The following is a 20,828-nucleotide window of genomic DNA, read 5'->3' on the forward strand; positions in this document are numbered from 1 at the left end:
CTGGCCTCTCTGGGGTGTACTTAACACCACCAACACCAACACTCACCCACCACATACACCCCTGACATGGCGGCCCCATGGGTATACCAGGATATAATAGTGTGTAGTAGAGGAAGTGGAGGCTGGTGGTAAGTGGAGGTTTACTGCGTCATCAGGTAAGACACACACACACACACACACAGTAAGTGGAATAGTTTGGGAAGCGATGTAGTGGAGGCAGGATCCATACATAGCTTTAAGCAGAGGTATGATAAAGCTCACGGCTCAGGGAGAGTGACCTAGTAGCGATCAGTGAAGAGGCGGGGCCAGGAGCTCGGACTCGACCCCCGCAACCTCAACTAGGTGAGTACACACACACACACACACACACTGCAACCACAAATAGGTGAGTACACACACACACAGTTGGAAGTTGAAGTCTCAGATGAATCACAGGGATGTTAGGAAGTATTTCTTCAGCCACAGAGTAGTCAGGAAGTGGAATAGTTTGGGAAGCGATGTAGTGGAGGCAGGATCCATACATAGCTTTAAGCAGAGGTACAATAAAGCTCACGGTTCAGGGAGTGACCTAGTAGCGACCAGTGAAGAGGAGGGGCCAGGAGCTTGGACTCGACCCCTGCAACCTCAACTAGATGAGTACACACACACAGAAACTGATAGAGATGGTACAAAGGCGAAAGAAGGAAAGAGAGGGGATGGAGGAGACAGACAGGAGATTCCAGACCCAGGAAGATCAAATACAGCCTCCCTCACAACTTCCTATAGAAGCCCCCCAACCAGGTCAACCTCAGTGCAATCAAACACTCTAAACCAAAACACCCATGCCATATCCAATGCCCCCACCCACTGCATTACAAACTCCACCCCCACAGCAACCACCCATAGTTCCTTATCAGGTCTCCCACTTCCCCAACCCCAATATACCTCCCAGACCACAGTCTTAGAAAAGAAGTTGAAGGTGCGGTATACAAATGCAGATGGAATAACAAATAAGTATGAGAAGTGGCATGAAAGAATCAAGGAGACATCCCCAGACATAATAGCACTCAGAAACAAAACTCACCAGAATAATAACAGATTCAATCTTTCCATCCGGATATCAAATCCTCAGGAAAGACAAGAGGGAGGAGAGGGGGAGGAGGAGTTGCACTGCTCATTAAAAACCAGTGGGGTTTTGAGAAAATGGAAGGAATGGATGGCACGGGCGAAAGGGACTACTTAGTAGGAACAATCCAGTCTGAGGGACATAAGGTGATAATTGCAGTAATGTACAACCCACCACAGAACTGCAGGAGGCCAAGAGAAGAATATGATGAGAGCAACAGAGCAATGGTCGACACTAGCCGAGGTGGCCAGGAGAGCACACATGGGAGGAGCAAAGTTACTAGTTATGGGTGATTTCAATCACAGGAGATTGACTGGGAAAACCTGGAGCCCCATGGGGGTCCCGAAACATGGAGAGCCAAGATGATGGATGTGGTACTGGAAAACCTCATGCATCAACATGTTAGAGACACTACCAGAGAGAGAGAGGAGAGGATGAACCAGCAAGACTAGACCTTGTATTCACCTTGAGTAGTTCGGACATGGAGGATATCATGTATGAAAGGCCCCTGGGAGCTAGTGATCATGTGGTTCTGTGCTTCGACTACATAGTTGAGCTTCAAGTGGAGAGAGTAACAGGAATAGGTTGGGAAAAAACAAACTACAAAAGGGGGAACTACTCAGGCATGAGAAACTTCCTGCAAGACATTCAGTGGGAGAGGGAACTGACAGGAAAACCAGTACAAGGAATGATGGACTATGTGGCAACAAAATGCAAGGAGGCAGAGTAGAGGTTTGTTCCCAAGGGAAACAGAAATAATGGGAAGAACAGAACGAGTCCTTGGTTCACCCAAAGGTGTAGGGAGGCAAAAACTAGGTGTACTAGAGAATGGAAAAGGTACAGAAGACAGAGAACTCAGGAAAATAAAGAGATTAGCCGAAGAGCCAGAAACGAATATGCACAGCTAAGTAGGGAGGCTCAGCGACAATATGAAATTGACATAGCATCGAAAGTCAAGTCTGACCTGAAGCTGTTGTATAGCCACATAAGGAGGAAAACAGTCAAGGACCAGGTAATCAGACTGAGGAAGGGTGATGGGGAGTTCACAAGAAACGACCGAGAGGTATGTCAGGAGCTCAACACAAGATTTAAAGAAGTATTTACAGTGGAAACCAGTAGGACTCCAGGAAATCAGAACAGGGGGGTAAACCAGCAAGTGCTGGATGAGGTACATATAACCAAGGAGGAAGTGAAGAAGCTGCTATGCGAACTTGACACCTCAAAGGCGGTGGGACCAGACAACATCTCTCCGTGGGTCCTTAAAGAGGGAGCAGAGATACTGTGTGTGCCATTAACAAAGATCTTCAACACATCAACTGAAACTGGGCAACTCCCTGTGGTGTGGAAGATGGCAAATGTAGTCCCAATTTTTAAAAAGGGAGACAGACATGAGGCACTAAACTACAGACCTGTATCACTAACGTGTATAGTATGCAAAGTCATGGGGAAGATCATCAGGAGGAGAGTGGTGGAGCACCTAGAAAGAAACAAGTGTATAATTGACAACCAGCACGGTTTCAGGGAAGGGAAATCCTGTCACAAACCTACTGGAGTTTTATGACAAGGTGACAGAAGTAAGACGAGAGAGAGAGGGGTGGATCGACTGCATTTTTTTGGACTGCAAGAAGGCCTTCGACACAGTTCCTCACAAGAGGTTACTGCAAAAGCTAGAGGATCAGGCACACATAACAGGAAAGACACTGCAATGGATCAGAGAATACCTGGAGAGACCTGGAGAGGTCTCTCCAGGGAGGCAACAACGAGTCATGGTACGTGACGAGGTGTCAGAGTGGGCGCCTGTGACAAGTGGGGTTCCACAGGGGTCAGTCCTAGGACCTGTGCTGTTCTTGGTATATGTGAATGACAGAACGGAAGGGATAGACTCAGAAGTGTCCTTGTTTGCAGATGATGTGAAGTTAATGAGAAGAATCAAATTGGATGAGGATCAGGCAGGACTACAAAGAGACCTGGACAGGCTACAAACCTGGTCCAGCAACTGGCTCCTTGAGTTTAACCCTGCCAAATGCAAAGTCATGAAGATTGGGGAAGGGCAAATAAGACCGCAGACACAATATAGTTTAGATGGCCAAAGACTGCAAACCTCACTCAAGGAAAAAGATCTGGGGGTGAGTATAACACCGAGCATATCTCCTGAGGCGCACATCAATCAGATAACTGCTGCAGCATACGGGCGCCTGGCAAACCTACGGATAGCGTTCCGATACCTCAGTAAGGATTCGTTCAAGACTCTGTATACCATTTACGTCAGGCCCATACTGGAGTATGCAGCACCAGTTTGGAATCCACACCTAGTCAGGCAAGTGAAGAAATTAGAGAAAGTGGAAAGGTTTGCAACAAGACTAGTCCCAGAGCTACGGGGATTGTCCTACGAAGAAAGGTTGAGGGAAATCGGCCTGACGACACTGGAGGACAGGAGGGTCAGGGGAGACATGATAACGACATATAAAATACTGCGCGGAATAGACAAGGTGCACAAAGACGGGATGTTCCAGAGAAGGGACACAGACACAAGAGGTCACAATTGGAAGTTGAAGACTCAGATGAATCAAAGGGATGTTAGGAAGTATTTCTTTAGTCATAGAGTAGTCAGGCCGTGGAATAGCCTAGAAAGTGACGTAGTGGAGGCGGGTACCATACATAGTTTTAAGGCGAGGTATGATAAAGCTCATGGGGCAGGGAGAGAGAGGACCTAGTAGCAGTCAGCGAAGAGGCGGGGCCAGGAGCTATGAATCGACCCCTGCAACCACAAATAGGTGAGTACACACACACACTACGTCTCGCCTTCCCTGCAACCACAATTAGGCGAGTGCGCGCGCACACACACACACTCACGGGGGAACCTGTGAATCGACCCCTGAAACCGCAAAATAGGTGAGTACACACAAATTATGAATACTGGGGAAGAGGCAAGAAACCGGACATGAAGTATGGACTTCGGGGACAGGCTGCAGACTTCATTCAAAGAGAAGGACCATCACCTAGGGTGAGCCAGAGGCTTACATCAGCTGAATGAACTATGCAGCCAATGCCACTCAAGGAAGGTTCCTTAATGCTGGTGAGAGGCTCTTGATCTAGGGAATTGGATCTGTGCTCCGGTTCCTTGAATTAAACCTGTATACCTTCCACATCCCCACAAGCGCTGTATTATCCTGCGGATTTAGCGCTTCCCTGGCAAGTCATTCTGGGCCCTTTATACATGTTAGGCCCATCTTGAAGTATACAGCACCAGTATGGAACCTCCCACATGAACATGTTATGAGCTACGAAGAGGCAAACCAAATCAAATCTAATGACAGAAGAACCAGTGGACATTACAAGAACATACAAAATACTCGGATGAATTGATAGGGTAGACAGAGACAGGCTATTTGAGATGCGGGAAAGAGGTATTCTGGGACACAGCTGAGGTTAAAAACAGATCAGCCATTAGGATAACAGGAAGTATATCTTACGTCTTAAGAGTGGTCGGGAAGTGGAATGATCTCTATAAAGAAATGTTAAGAGGCAGGCACCATACATGGCTTTAGGAGTAGGTACGATAGGGTCAATGAGGCTGCGAGGAGGGTGAATCTGGCACGGAGCAGGTCGAAAAGTGGGGCCAGGAGCTAAGACTTGCGACCATACGTGAGATACACGCGTGCGACGCACATATGGGTGTGGACCAACCAGACAGATGTGAGTCACCCAACAGTTTGAAAGTCCCCAATCGATTCACCTCACAAATAACAGCCGTTAATTCCCATCCCGCTGCTCTCTCCACCTATCCTAACCTATCATGTTGGATCGCCTAACTGCAGTAGTACGGATTTTCAACGTTAAATAATTATGATTTATCTCCTTTATATGTCTATCATGACTTTATATATGTGTGCATTCAAATTTCAAGATAAAAAAGAATTTTGGTTTGCAGTATTGTACATTATCAATTACAAATATAGTTAACTTCAATCATTTTAAAAATTATGCACAGGACTTGGGAAAAATTTAACCTAGCATTGCTTAGTAAGTTTATTTAGGTTCAGGTATACATAAGTACAATTATCATAGTGTAAATTACCTAGGATAACCCCCCCCCCCACAAGTCGAAGTGACTTATTTCCATTAGTGCCCTTGTAATATCTTTTTAAATCTTAAGGTAAAGCAGCCAAGTAACTCAACTGTCTATTCATTAATATTATTTAGTATTAACGGTTGGGACCGGTGGAAATATAAAGACATAAGCATGTGTTAGGTGTTTGGACTGGACTCGACGAGGCAGCATGGAAGATCAATACTCAAAGTCTCATCTTAATTAAAATATTCTCTCCATCTGTTAACATTTTCCTGTAACTATGGAACATAAATTATGCTAATGAATATTTTTTTTAAATCTGTATTCATGTTAACATATATTGTTTTTTAACGTTTATTACAGTAGAGAGGACCAGTTATTATTCTAGGCTATTTTGACCTATTACGCTGTATGACCGTTTCTGGTTTAGTGCTTGACTATGATTATTATTTTTATAACTTATAATAGCTATTTGTTCTCTGAAAGGTATACATCTTAGTGTATATACATAAGACATCTTACAATGTATATACGCTGAGGCATCTTATAATGCAAACACTACTCGGAGAAATTCTAGTTTGTATACACTAAGAGCTTACAGATATACAAGTTATATATACCTTCCAGCATATATACACCTTGCATTGTATACACAGAAATCTTGCATTGTATACACTCATATACACCTTACATAATAAATACATATGTATTATAACCACAGTAAAAATTAGTAATATTCCAAGTGATTTAATGATTTCTCACATAATCAAAATCACAAAAGCGCTTGGAATTTCACTTTTTTCACAGTAGTTCTGCATATATATGTGTATATACGTATATACACATGGATGAATTTTTTGCATTATAATCAGTGACAAACACGTAACAGTATGTACAAGACATGTATCTTGTGGAAAATACTGTATATATTTTCCAGAAATGCAGTAGTTATGTGTAAATAGATGCCCATATTGTATTTACTAAAATTTGTTATAAAAAATGGGAAGCCTGCGCCTGCGCAGAAGAGACTCGCCATTGTTGTTTGAATTGGACACTAACGTTAGTGAATAATGGGAAGAATTTTCGTGCTCTAGAGGTTAAAATTGGGCTGACACCTCTCAAATAGGAGCCGAAATTGTTGGATGTGCATTCCTGCATAACTTGAGATATCAGTCGACTGGACAAGACAGCTCCAGGAACCTCAGATAAGTCTTATGTTGTAACTCTGGCCAGTGTTATTTTCTGAGTATGATACACCTTAATCTCCAGTCAAATTGGTGAGTGATATTAAGATATATTCTCTGTGGAAAATTGCATTTAGCTGAATGTATAATTATTTACATAACAGTAAATGAACAATGATAACTATTATTTATCAGTTAGACAAGTAGGAATTTGGGACACTTAGGTCGCAAAAAATGTCCCCCTTCGATACCTACCACTGTCATATCCACAAGTTGCTCTGGACCTATTAATTATAAATGAAATATACATACACCAGGAATACTGGTAAATATATAAATTTATGGACTGTATATTAAAAATAATAAATGGTTATATATATACACAATTACATAACAGAAGGAAAATATATCTTAATATCACTCACCAATTTGACTGGAGATTAATGTGTATCATACTCAGAAAACCTCACTCTAACTAAATCTATGAAAATAATGCTGGCCAGAATTACACACAAATCTAGAGAGCTTATCTGAGGTTCCTGGAGCTGTCTTGTCCAGTCGTCTGATATCTCAAGTTATGCAGGAATGCACATCCACCAATTTCGCCTCCTATTTGAGAGGTGTCAACACAATTTTAACCTCTAGAGGACGAAAAATTCTTCCCATTATACCAACGTTTGTACAAAATTCAAAACCAAGATGGCGAGTCTCGTCTGCGCAGACGCAGGCTTTCCGTTTTCTATGACAAATATTATTAAGTACAGTATGGCCATCTATTTACATATAAATACCTGGAGTTTACCTGGAGAGAGTTCCGGGGGTCAACGCCCCCGCGGCCCGGTCTGTGACCAGGCCTCCTGGTGGATCAGAGCCTGATCAACCAGGCTGTTACTGCTGGCTGCATGCAAACCAGCGTACGAGCCACAGCCCGGCTGGTCAGGAACCGACTTTAGGTGCTTGTCCAGTGCCAGCTTGAAGACTGCCAGGGGTCTGTTGGTAATCCCCCTTATGTATGCTGGGAGGCAGTTGAACAGTCTCGGGCCCCTGACACTTATTGTATGGTCTCTTAACGTGCTAGTGACACCCCTGCTTTTCATTGGGGGGATGTTGCATCGTCTGCCAAGTCTTTTGCTTTCGTAGTGAGTGATTTTTGTGTGCAAGTTTGGTACTAGTCCCTCTAGGATTTTCCAGGTGTATATAATCATGTATCTCTCCCGCCTGCGTTCCAGGGAATACAGGTTTAGGAACCTCAAGCGCTCCCAGTAATTGAGGTGTTTTATCTCCGTTATGCGCGCTGTGAAGGTTCTCTGTACATTTTCTAGGTCAGCAATTTCACCTGCCTTGAAAGGTGCTGTTAGTGTGCAGCAATATTCCAGCCTAGATAGAACAAGTGACCTGAAGAGTGTCATCATGGGCTTGGCCTCCCTAGTTTTGAAGGTTCTCATTATCCATCCTGTTATTTTTCTAGCAGATGCGATTGATACAGTGTTATGGTCCTTGAAGGTGAGATCCTCCGACATGATCACTCCCAGGTCTTTGACGTTGGTGTTTCGCTCTATTTTGTGGCCAGAATTTGTTTTGTACTCTGATGAAGATTTATTTCCTCATGTTTACCATATCTGAGTAATTGAAATTTCTCATCGTTGAACTTCATATTGTTTTCTGCAGCCCACTGAAAGATTTGGTTGATGTCTGCCTGGAGCCTTGCAGTGTCTGCAATGGAAGACACTGTCATGCAGATTCGGGTGTCATCTGCAAAGGAAGACACGGTGCTGTGGCTGACATCCTTGTCTATGTCGGATATGAGGATGAGGAACAAGATGGGAGCGAGTACTGTGCCTTGTGGAACAGAGCTTTTCACCGTAGCTGCCTCGGACTTTACTCTGTTGACGACTACTCTCTGTGTTCTGTTAGTGAGGAAATTATAGATCCATCGACCGACTTTTCCTGTTATTCCTTTAGCACGCATTTTGTGCGCTATTACGCCATGGTCACACTTGTCGAAGGCTTTTGCAAAGTCTGTATATATTACATCTGCATTCTTTTTGTCTTCTAGTGCATCTAGGACCTTGTCGTAGTGATCCAATAGTTGAGACAGACAGGAGCGACCTGTTCTAAACCCATGTTGCCCTGGGTTGTGTAACTGATGGGGTTCTAGATGGGTGGTGATCTTGCTTCTTAGGACCCTTTCAAAGATTTTTATGATATGGGATGTTAGTGCTATCGGTCTGTAGTTCTTTGCTGTTGCTTTCCTGCCCCCTTTGTGGAGTGGGGCTATGTCTGTTGTTTTTAGTAACTGTGGGACGACCCCCGTGTCCATGCTCCCTCTCCATAGGATGGGAAAGGCTCGTGATAGGGGCTTCTTGCAGTTCTTGATGAACACGGAGTTCCATGAGTCTGGCCCTGAGGCAGAGTGCATGGGCATGTCATTTATCGCCTGTTCGAAGTCATTTGGCGTCAGGATAACATCGGATAGGCTTGTGTTAACCAAATTCTGTGGCTCTCTCATAAAAAATTCATTTTGATCTTCGACTCTCAGTCTGGTTAGCGGCTTGCTAAAAACTGAGTCATATTGGGACTTGAGTAGTTCACTCATTTCCTTGCTGTCATCTGTGTAGGACCCATCTTGTTTAAGTAGGGGCCCAATACTGGACGTTGTTCTCGACTTTGATTTGGCATAGGAGAAGAAATACTTTGAGTTTCTTTCGATTTCATATATGGCTTTTAGTTCTTCCCGCGATTCCTGACTCCTATAAGATTCCTTTAGCTTAAGTTCGATGCTTGCTATTTCTCTGACCAGTGTCTCCCTACGCATTTCAGATATATTGACCTCTTTTAGCCGCTCTGTTATTCTTTTCCGTCGCCTGTAAAGGGAGCGCCTGTCTCTTTCTATTTTACATCTACTCCTCCTTTTTCTTAGAGGAATAAGCCTTGTGCATACATCGAGTGCCACCAAGTTAATCTGTTCTAGGCATAAGTTGGGGTCTGTGTTGCTTAGTATATCTTCCCAGCTTATATCGGTTAGGACTTGGTTTACTTGGTCCCACTTTATGTTTTTGTTATTGAAGTTGAATTTGGTGAATGCTCCCTCGTGACTAATCTCATTATGTCGGTCTGGGGCTCCACGCACATGTCTGAACCTCAATTATGTTATGTAAATGTGTGTATATATAATCATTTATTAATTTTAATATACAGTCCACAAATTTATATATTTACCAGAATTCCTGGTGATGTATATTTCATTTGTAATTAATAGGTCTAAAGCAACTTGTGGATATGACAGTTGTAGGTATCGAAGGGGGACATTTTTGCGACCTTGGTGTCCCAAATTCCTACTTGTCTATGTAACTTTGATAAATAATAATTATCTTTGTTATCATTTACTGTTATGTACATAATGAGTTACATTCAGATAAATGGAATTTTCCACATATCTCTCACATCTCACGTACTTTAAATGCCATCTTTATATCAACAATGTATCTCTTAAACCTTTTGGACCATATATAACAAAATATACCTATAGGTAAAAAAGAATGAAAAGATGGAGCGGTAGGGGAAGCGGAATATTCAAACCGCTTCAGGAAGAAATCCAAATATTCTTCCTTGAAGCCTTTTTTTTTTCCACTTCTCGGAGGCTATGGGTCCCACAATTTACACCAGAGGTGGACCCCATCTTTATATATATATATATATATATATATATATATATATATATATATATATATATATATATATATATATATATATATATATATATATATATATATATATATATATATATATATATATATATATATATATATATATATATATATATATATATATATATATATATATATATATATATATATATATATATATATATAATTTTGCACCAAAGGAATCTTAGAAAACTTACCTAACCTTATTATAACAAGAGCAAAACACCAACGTCAAAGACCTGGGAGTGATTATGTCGGAGGATCTCACCTTCAAGGACCATAACATTGTATCAATCGCATCTGCTAGAAAAATGACAGGATGGATAATGAGAACCTTCAAAACTAGGGAGGCCAAGCCCATGATGACGCTCTTCAGGTCACTTGTTCTATCTAGGCTGGAATATTGCTGCACTCTAACAGCACCTTTCAAGGCAGGTGAAATTGCCGACCTAGAAAATGTACAGAGAACTTTCACGGCGCGCATAACGGAGATAAAACACCTCAATTACTGGGAGCGCTTGAGGTTTCTAAACCTGTATTCCCTGGAACGCAGGAGGGAGAGATACATGATTATATACACCTGGAAAATCCTAGAGGGACTAGTACCGAACTTGCACACGAAAATCACTCACTACGAAAGCAAAAGACTTGGCAGACGATGCACCATCCCCCCAATGAAAAGCAGGGGTGTCACTAGCACGTTAAGAGACCATACAATAAGTGTCAGGGGCCCAAGACTGTTCAACTGCCTCCCAGCACACATAAAGGGGATTACCAACAGACCCCTGGCAGTCTTCAAGCTGGCACTGGACAAGCACCTAAAGTCAGTTCCTGATCAGCCGGGCTGTGGCTCGTACGTTGGTTTGCGTGCAGCCAGCAGCAACAGCCTGGTTGATCAGGCGCTGATCCACCAGGAGGCCTGGTCACAGACCGGGCCGCGGGGGCATTGACCCCCGAAACTCTCTCCAGGTAAACTCCAGGTATGGCAAGATGGGCGTTGCTATTTAAGCCAAGATCGCAAGTTCTGCCTATTCGGCACGACATATATATATGTATATATATATTTATATATATATATATATATATATATATATATATATATATATATATATATACATATACATTTATATATATATGTATATATATATTTATATATATATATATAGGTATATATGTATGTATATGCAAAACAACCACTGTGAAAGAATAGAGAAATTCCAAGCGTTTTCGTGACTACTCACATTATCAATAATGTGAGTAGTCACGAAAGCGCTTGGAATTTCTCTATTCTTTCACAGTGATTGTTTTGCATATTCTGAAATCACCTGTTTACTGTGATCTTATTGCATATATATATATACATATGTATATATATATATATATATATATATATATATATATATATATATATATATATATATATATATATATATATAAACATGTTGGCCGTCTCCCACCGAGGCAAGGTGACCCAAAACAAAACTTTCACCATCGTTCACACATAATCACTGTCTTAGCAGAAGCGCTCAGTTTAGATGTCATTCCAAACAGCCAGTATCCTAAACCCCCTCGTTTAAAGTGTAGTCATTGTACTTCCCAGCTCCAGGACTCAAGTGTCTGGCTAACCGGTTTCCCTGAATCCCTTCACAAAATATTACCCTGTTAACACTCCAACAGCTCATAAGGTCCCAAAAATCATTTGTCTCTATTCAGTCCTATCACGCTAACACATATGCATACATTTTTCAATGTACAGTACATAGAAATACACCTTAATGTACACACACTGAGTCAGTTATATATACATCCTTAAGTGTACGTACCCTACCTGAAAACTCTAGAACTGCAGACACATTCATCACTTTCAAAACTACAGTTAGAAAACATCTTATATCCCTGATCCACCCCGACAACTAACTACATGATAACCACCTGGTGGTTCACAATTACACTCACTCACCCACTGACTATAAACCCAGAAATACTAATCTTAATCTTAAAATAATAAATCCTAACTAGTCATAAGTTTGCCTATGATACTCCAATATAGACACTTTGTATTGTGCCAAAACAAAAGCATTCACATTGCTAAGCTCACAAATTATGATGTAGTCACTTAGCCTTAATACCATAATTTGTAAGGATTTAATGTTAAGAATTAATCTAAGTTTGCTCGAAATGCCTAGCCATGCTAGGTGTCCTAGTGGCACCCTCTGTAATTAGTATTTTATAACATGTAAACCACACAATACCCAAAACCTGTAAACCCCACATTGTAACCCTTATAGAGAATAAACTTGAATTTAATTGAATTATGCATGTATACCTTACAGTATACATGCACCTCAGTCACTAATATGTACCTCAGAGCACTAATAGCTTCGTGTTGCTGGTGACGTATGTTTAGAGTTATAAATCAAACCTGTAAGACCCATGCGAATTTAGCATGTGTTTGGATGATGATGATGATGATGATAATAATAATAATAATAATAATAATAATAATAATAATAATAATAATAATAATAATAATGAACTCAGTGCAGTGTGAGCTTTTTTCCTACTGTAGGACTACCAATATAGTTGATACTATAAACTTGACACAAATATATTTCTTTTACAGGGGTGGATGGGTAAGCCAGTGGAAGGCCTCAGTCAGGGGACTAAAAGTTCCAGTAGCAGGTCATCATACGACTAAGACCCGCGTTAGGAAACATTTAGCTTGTTTCCTGACGAATCTTACCTAACTTGAAAGCTTTGTAGCTTTCTGCAAACCTTTACTGGGAAACTTCTGAAGGTATGTCTCCACCAAATAAAATTACTATTGTGTTCACAGTCTTTATTACTTGTTAATTAAACATCTTTAGTAGTCATTTAAAGATTAAAACTTTAGACACAACTTTATGAAAAACTCTGGGGATTCACTTAATAATAATACAGACCATAGCTGACATCAATGACACTTGAAAGCCGCAAATTAGGTCAGTTTTGGCCCAGGATGCGGCCCACACCAGTCCACTAACACCCAGGCACCCATTTTACACTGATGGGTGAACATGGACAACAGGTGTTTTAAGGAAACACGTCCTAATGTTTTCCAGCCGCACCGGGTATTCGATCTCCGGACCTCAGTGTTTGAGCTGACTGCGCTAGCAATCGAGCTACGGGACACCGAATCATAATCTCTCTCCACAAACACTTGTACAATAAGATGATTTTATTCGTATCAATCCAGGAGGGGATTAGTTGAAGCCATGGTATTAATTGTGAACTGTTCCGGCCACGGTATTGCGACATATTCTTCACCAATGTGTTCAGTTCCTCGCAAGTTTCCTTCTCCTTGCGGGCTCTCATTCATTACGCAGAAATGTATCAAACCTTTTATTTTTTATTTTTTAAACAATAAATATATAAATTCTTTCTAGTAAAGACAGTCACACAATATAACCACAACTGTCATCACCCTAACCACTACTACTGAGACCAAATTAAAAGGGACATCGTCGAAGACGAGGACATAGGTCATGGTAGGAGAAGAGAATCGATGAAGAGGATGATGCCGTTGGTGCAGAGGATGTAGTCTGAGCTGACGGAGGCATGGTGGAGGGAGAGGCGACCCCCAGACACACTAAGGCGCAGGGCGCGGGGGGCATGGCGGGTTCCCAGAAGAAAAGTGGTGCCCTCCTGTAGGGCACGGGGCATCACCAAGTCTTCCAGCAAGTGAATGTTGAGACTCTGAAGCAGTGAAACAAGGGTCAGGTTGTCCAGGAGAGCAATAACTAACACACACATACACAGTAGCGACCAGTGAAGAGGCGGGGCCAGGAACTATGAATCGACCCCTGCAACCACAATTAGGTGAGTACACTAGTGCCAAAGGCTTACATCTGATTCTCTGAAAAGTATTACAACAAATGATGAAAGGGAAGGAGAGGGGGACTCACATAAGTGGAGATGCTGGACACCTGGTCAAGGAAGTGGATGGGGGCTCAGCTTTTTTTTATAAACACAATTAGATATATCAGCAGTGTGCTACTACTGTATTCTATGATGATTACACAATTGTAACTAAAGCTAGCCTGGTTTAAGGTTGGGGGAGATGACCTGGTGGAGGAGGAACTCACCTGGTTAAGGAGGTTACGGTCGTTGATAAGACGATAGTAAGTGAAGGTGTCGGTGGCCCAGGTGTCTATGTCTTGGTCCTTCACAGCCAGCAAGGTGTAGGGGCCCTTGCCCAGGCTCAGCTCTTTCCAAGCCCACACTCCTGCCTGGGTGAGACTTATCTGTTACACATGACCCGCACACCTGGCTCACACCTGCCTCATACATAAAAAGACGGATGCTACAAATATATATGACTCAGGAAGGTGTTAAAAAGTCCCTTTTCAGTGTCAGAGTAGTTAAAAATGCGGAACGAACTTTAGGAAAATATGGCGGAAGCACATATATACACAGTTAAAATTTAAATTTAAATTTCTATGGTATTGTTGTCCAACTCTTTTAATATATTCCAGTGTTTCATATACATACACTTTGAAATTAAAAATAGTTTGAACTAGCGTGGGCGTACCTGGGTGATGAGGGCGGTGAAGCGGGAGAGTGTGGGCGTGAGTGCCAGGGTGCGGGCAAGGGTATGTGTGGGAGGGGTCAGTACTTGGTCCAGCACGTGAACATAGCCATTGAAGGCAACGTGGTCACTACTCATCACCACCCCGTCCTCGACGCTCATCACCTGACACAATGAAAGTCGTATCATCACTACCCGTCTACACTCGTCACTTCACAAACATCGTCACCGCCCGTCCTCTACGCTCTTCACTAGATACAAACTATTTCCATAATATTAAAAATATGACAACAAATACGTGAATTTGTTGTAAGTGTATTGAAAGACAATTTCAAGGATATCAAGCAGAAAATTAATGTTATGACACTCTTCAGGTCACTTGTTCTATCTAGGCTGGAATATTGCTGCACACTAACAGCACCTTTCAAGACAGGTGAAATTGCTGACCTAGAAAATGTACAGATAACCTTCACAGCGCGCATAACGGAGATAAAACACCTCAATTACTGGGAGCGCTTGAGGTTCCTAAACCTGTATTCCCTGGAACGCAGGCGGGAGAGATAAGATAAGATAAGATAAGATAAGATTTCGTTCGGATTTTTAACCCCGGAGGGTTAGCCACCCAGGATAACCCAAGAAAGTCAGTGCGTCATCGAGGACTGTCTAACTTATTTCCATTGGGGTCCTTAATCTTGTCCCCCAGGATGCGACCCACACCAGTCGACTAACACCCAGGTACCTATTTGCTGCTAGGTGAACAGGACAACAGGTGTAAGGAAACGTGTCGAAATGTTTCCACCCGCCGGGAATCGAACCCGGGCCTTCCGTGTGTGAAGCGGGAGCTTTAGCCACCAGGCCACCGGGCCTGGTTATATACACCTGGAAAATCCTAGAGGGACTAGTACCGAACTTGCACACGAAAATCGCTCACTACGAAAGCAAAAGACTTGGCAGACGATGCAACATCCCCCAATGAAAAGCAGGGGTGTCACTAGCACGTTAAGAGACCATACAATAAGTGTCAGGGGCCCGAGACTGTTCAACTGCCTCCCAGCATACATAAGGGGGATTACCAACAGACCCCTGGCAGTCTTCAAGCTGGCACTGTACAAGCACCTAAAGTCGGTTCCTGACCAGCCGGGCTGTGGCTCGTACGTTGGTTTGCGTGAAGCCAGCAGCAACAGCCTGGTTGATCAGGCTCTGATCCACCAGGAGACCTGGTCACAGACCGGGCCGCGGGGGCGTTGACCCCCGGAACTCTCTCCAAGTAAACTCCAGGTATGGTTGACCGACTTTGCCAGACCATAGCAGACCACAACAACATGGCAGACCACAACAACATGGCAGACCGCAACAACATGGCAGACCACAACAACATGGCAGATCACAACAACATGGCAGACCACAACATCATGTCTGACCACAACAACATGGCAGACCACAACATGTCTGACCACAACAACATGGCAGACCACAACAACATGTCTGACCACAACAACATGGCAGACCACAACAACATGGCAGACCACAATAACATGGCAGACCACAACAACATGGCAGACCACAACAACATGTCTGACCACAACATGGCAGACCACAACAACATGACACCACAACATGTCTGACCAGAACAACATGGCAGACCACAACAACATGTCTGACCACAACATGGCAGACCACAACATGTCTGACCACAACATGGCAGACCACAACAACATGGCAGACCACAACATGTCTGACCACAACAACATGGCAGACCACAACATGTCTGACCACAACAACATGGCAGACCACAACAACATGTCTGACCACAACAACATGGCAGACCACAACAACATGGCAGACCACAACAACATGGCAGACCACAACATGACAGACCATAACAACATGGCAGACCACAACTTGGCAGACCACAACAACATGGCAGACCACAACAACATGGCAGACCGCAACAACATGGCAGACCACAACAACATGGCAGACCACAACATGACAGACCATAACAACATGGCAGACCACAACTTGGCAGACCACAACAACATGGCAGACCACAACAACATGGCAGACCGCAACAACATGGCGGACCACAACAACATGGCAGACCACAACAACATGTCTGACCACAACAACATGGCAGACCACAACAACATGGCAGACCACAACAACATGGCAGACCACAACATGACAGACCATAACAACATGGCAGACCACAACATGGCAGACCACAACAACATGGCAGACCACAACAACATGGCAGACCGCAACAACATGGCAGACCACAACATGGCAGACCACAACAACATGGCAGACCACAACAACATGGCAGACCACAACAACATGGCAGACCGCAACAACAACAACATGGCAGACTGCAACAACATGGCAGACCACAACAACATGGCAGACCACAACAACATGGCAGACCACAACATGTCTGACCACAACAACATGGCAGACCACAACAACATGGCAGACCACAACAACATGTCTGACCACAACAACATTGCACACCACAACATGGCAGACCACAACAACATGGCAGATCAAATCATGACAGACCAGAACAACATGGCAGACCAGAACAACAGGGCAGACCAGAACATGGCAGACCAGAACGACATAGCAGACCAGAACAGCATAGCAGACAGAACAACATAGACCAGAACAACATGGCAGACCAGAACAACAGGGCAGACCAGAACAACAGGGCAGATCAGGCTCTGATCCACCAGGAGGCCTGGTCACAGACCGGGCCGCGGGGGCGTTGACCCCCGGAACTCTCTCCGGGTAAACTCCAGGTAAACTCCAGACCAGAACAACATGCCAAACCAGAACATAGCAGACTAGAACAACATGTCAGAACATAACAACATGCCAGGCCAGAACAACATATCTGATCAAAACAACATGACAGACCAGAACTATATGCCAGACCAGAACAACATAGCAGACCATTAACTGCGCAAATGTTTATGTAAAAACATTTGAATTAATCTAAAATAATGCACTTGTCAATTGCCGCTGGTGAAAGGGCGTTTAATTCAAGGAACCTGTGCACTCCCTTACATGAACCCTGAGTGCCTCTCATTTTCCAGGTGTTGTACAAGCTACCCCACGTAGTATAGCGCTTTACCTTGAATAATAATAATAATAAAATATATTCGGTTAAAATAGTCTAACCTTCCTGCTTCTTGGATTATCTAGAGAAAACGAAACCTACGAGGGATAACTGTCCCATAAGGAAATAGACAACAACACTCAGTTATGCTTATTTGAAGACGTTTCGCCAATAAGTGGATTTTTCACTTCATTTCACAGGCAGTATACGAAGACAGTAGATGATGAAGTAATCAATCTCAGTTATGCGGGACTATGCACAGAAGACATTGGGAGATAAGGTAAGGGACCCGGTGGCCTGGTGGCTAAAGCTCCCGCTTCACACATGGAGGGCCCGGGTTCGATTCCCGGCGGGTGGAAGCATTTCGACACGTTTCCTTACACCTGTTGTCCTGTTCACCTAGCAGCAAATAGGTACCTGGGTGTTAGTCGACTGGTGTGGGTCGCATCCTGGGGGACAAGATTAAGGACCCCAATGGAAATAAGTTAGACAGTCCTCGATGACGCACTGACTTTCCTGGGTGGCTAACCCTCCGGGGTTAAAAATCCGAACGAAATCTTATCTTATCTTATCAGTCCCTCATTCTGGTAACTGATGTTTTGTTCCTTAGTCTTGATGAATCTTCAAATAAAAGACATCCAGGTGTTGTACACCTGTCTAATTTCTCATAATGTTGATATTATATGCCATTGATGTAAAGAAAACTGTCCCGTTTTATATCTTTACTCTGAGGTCTTGCAAATCACTAAATCCCATACCTGGCAACACACCCTCCCACTCTTCATAGATCTAAACTTACTCCCTGTTCAGTACATCCACACTTACTACTGTGCAATCTACATCTACAGGACCTTAAACTCCAATATCAACCTTGACCTAAAACGCTTTCTTGATAGTTGTGACAGAACCCACAGGCATAACACCAGACACAAACATCTCTACGACATTCCCCGTGTCCGACTAAACCTTTACAAAAATTCAGTGTATGTCAAAGGCCCTAAAATCTGGAACACCCTACCTGAGAACTCTAGAACTGCAGACACATTCATCACCTTCAAAACTACCATTAGAAAACATCTTATCTCCCTGATAAACCCCATCAACTAACTGCACGAATACCACCTGGTGGTTCACACTTACACTCACTCACCCATTTGACCACAAACAGAAATATTAATCTCAATCTTAAAATAATGAATCCTATGATACTCCAATACTGAAACTATGTACTGTGCCAAAACAAAAGCATTCACATTGCTAAACTCACAAACTAGTATTTAGTCACTTAGCCATAATACCAACTTACCTCATAATTTGTAATATTTTAAAATAAAAAATTAAACTAAGTCTGCCCGAAATGCCTAGCCATGCTAGGCGTTCTAGTGGTACACTCTGTAATCATTATTTAACTACATGTAAACCACACAACAACCAAATTCTGTAAATTCAACATTGTAATCTTTATAGAGAATAAACTTTGAATTTGAATTTGAATTTGAATTTGAGACCTGGGGAAATCTGGTAGAGGCACCTCGATGTACCGTAGATGACCTCCTCTGTCAGGCCCGTACAGTAAGACAAGACCTCCACTATATCTCGTAGATTTCTGGCCAGTGTCTGGGGAGATTGTGAGGGAGTTGATCTGTGGGCCCCGTGTGCAACAGGCAGTGCATGCCCAGTAAGTACCAGTGTCTCAAGGCAGTCTGGAAGCTAGTGTCCGTGTCTGCATAGTTATACTAGGGGATACTTACCCTCTTGGATATAGGAATTTCTGAGGTGCAGGCAGGACACTAATAACGATTGAATATTGCAGGAATATTGCACGTGGTTTCTGAGGGGAAGTCCAAGGGGGCTAAGGCTAAGCTTAGGGAAGTTGAAGATCAGGATATATGCTGCAACACCAAGTAAGTTAGTCCTCTATACGTGCATGCAGGCGAGTTTCTTGCAACATCAATCATTTGTGAAAATCTGTCCTATAAGCCACTTGTGAGGCTGAGGTACCCACCTCAGAGCTCGGTGTCAACAGAGTTTGCCAGGGTAGGCGACTCACTTGGAGGCAGTCCACACAAATTTTCACAAGAGACCTGATTTAATGACTCATAATATTAACCATAATTTTTAAAGGCGGTGGACCGGTAAGCCAGAGGAAGGCCTTGCTTAGATGACCAGAAGTTCCAGCTGTGGGTCGTCATATGACTAAGACCCGTGTCAGGAAACTCTTGTCCTATTTCCTGACAAACATTATATCTATGTAAGGACTTACGTTTCCTTAGGTGCCTCTGTTAAACCCATTTTGATTGTTTGGTTTCCTCTGTTACTCCAGGGTTGAGTGTATAGTTCCCTTCTATATTAATCCCGGTGTAAATGCATAGTTCCCATTTTAATCCCGGTGTGATTGCATAATTCTCTCCTCTTTTAATCCGTGTGAATGTATGATTCCCTCTGTTAATCAACTGCAGCAACACACCTAAAGCCAATAATAACTAAACAAAAAGTCACAGTAAGAATAATCACTAAATCCCATCCCTGGCAACACCCCCCCACTGGATTACCTGGAGTTTACCTGGAGAGAGTTCCGGGGGTCAACGCCCCCGCGGCCCGGTCTGTGACCAGGCCTCCTGGTGGATCAGAGCCTGATCAACCAGGCTGTTGCTGCTGGCTGCATGCAAACCAACGTACGAGCCACAGCCCAGCTGGTCAGGAACCGACTATAGGTGCTTGTCCAGTGCCAGCTTGAAGACTGCCAGGGGTCTGTTGGTAATCCCCCTTATGTATGCTGGGAGGCAGTTGAACAGTCTCGGGCCCCTGACACTTATTGTATGGTCTCTTAACGTGCTAGTGACACCCCTGCTTTTCATTGGGGGGATGTTGCATCGTCTGCCAAGTCTTTTGCTTTCGTAGTGAGTGATTTTCGTGTGCAAGTTTGGTACTAGTCCCTCTAGGATTTTCCAGGTGTATATAATCATGTATCTCTCCCGCCTGCATTCCAGGGAATACAGGTTTAGGAACCTCAAGCGCTCCCAGTAATTGAGGTGTTTTATCTCCGTTATGCGCGCCGTGAAGGTTCTCTGTACA

General features: G+C 43.2%; 1 protein-coding gene across 2 annotated transcripts in view; it reads right to left on the reverse strand.

Moving 5' to 3' along the window:
- Positions 1-13,063: 13,063 nt before the first annotated feature.
- The window catches only part of LOC128689334 (periostin), a 67,180-nt gene continuing 59,415 nt past the window's right edge, over positions 13,064-20,828 (reverse strand). Inside the window, exons 12-14 of one of the 2 annotated variants that reach the window (XM_070086073.1) lie at positions 14,639-14,800; positions 14,193-14,336; positions 13,064-13,803 (exon numbers count right to left, since the gene is read on the reverse strand). In XM_070086073.1, coding sequence (XP_069942174.1) covers positions 13,591-13,803; positions 14,193-14,336; positions 14,639-14,800 — 519 coding nt within the window. In that variant the 3' untranslated portion in view covers positions 13,064-13,590. The remainder of the gene's footprint in view (positions 13,804-14,192; positions 14,337-14,638; positions 14,801-20,828) is intronic. The other variant, XM_070086074.1, reaches the window with a different exon arrangement.

Source organism: Cherax quadricarinatus, chromosome 18 (assembly GCF_038502225.1).
Source record: "Cherax quadricarinatus isolate ZL_2023a chromosome 18, ASM3850222v1, whole genome shotgun sequence".
Lineage (NCBI taxonomy): Eukaryota > Metazoa > Arthropoda > Malacostraca > Decapoda > Parastacidae > Cherax > Cherax quadricarinatus.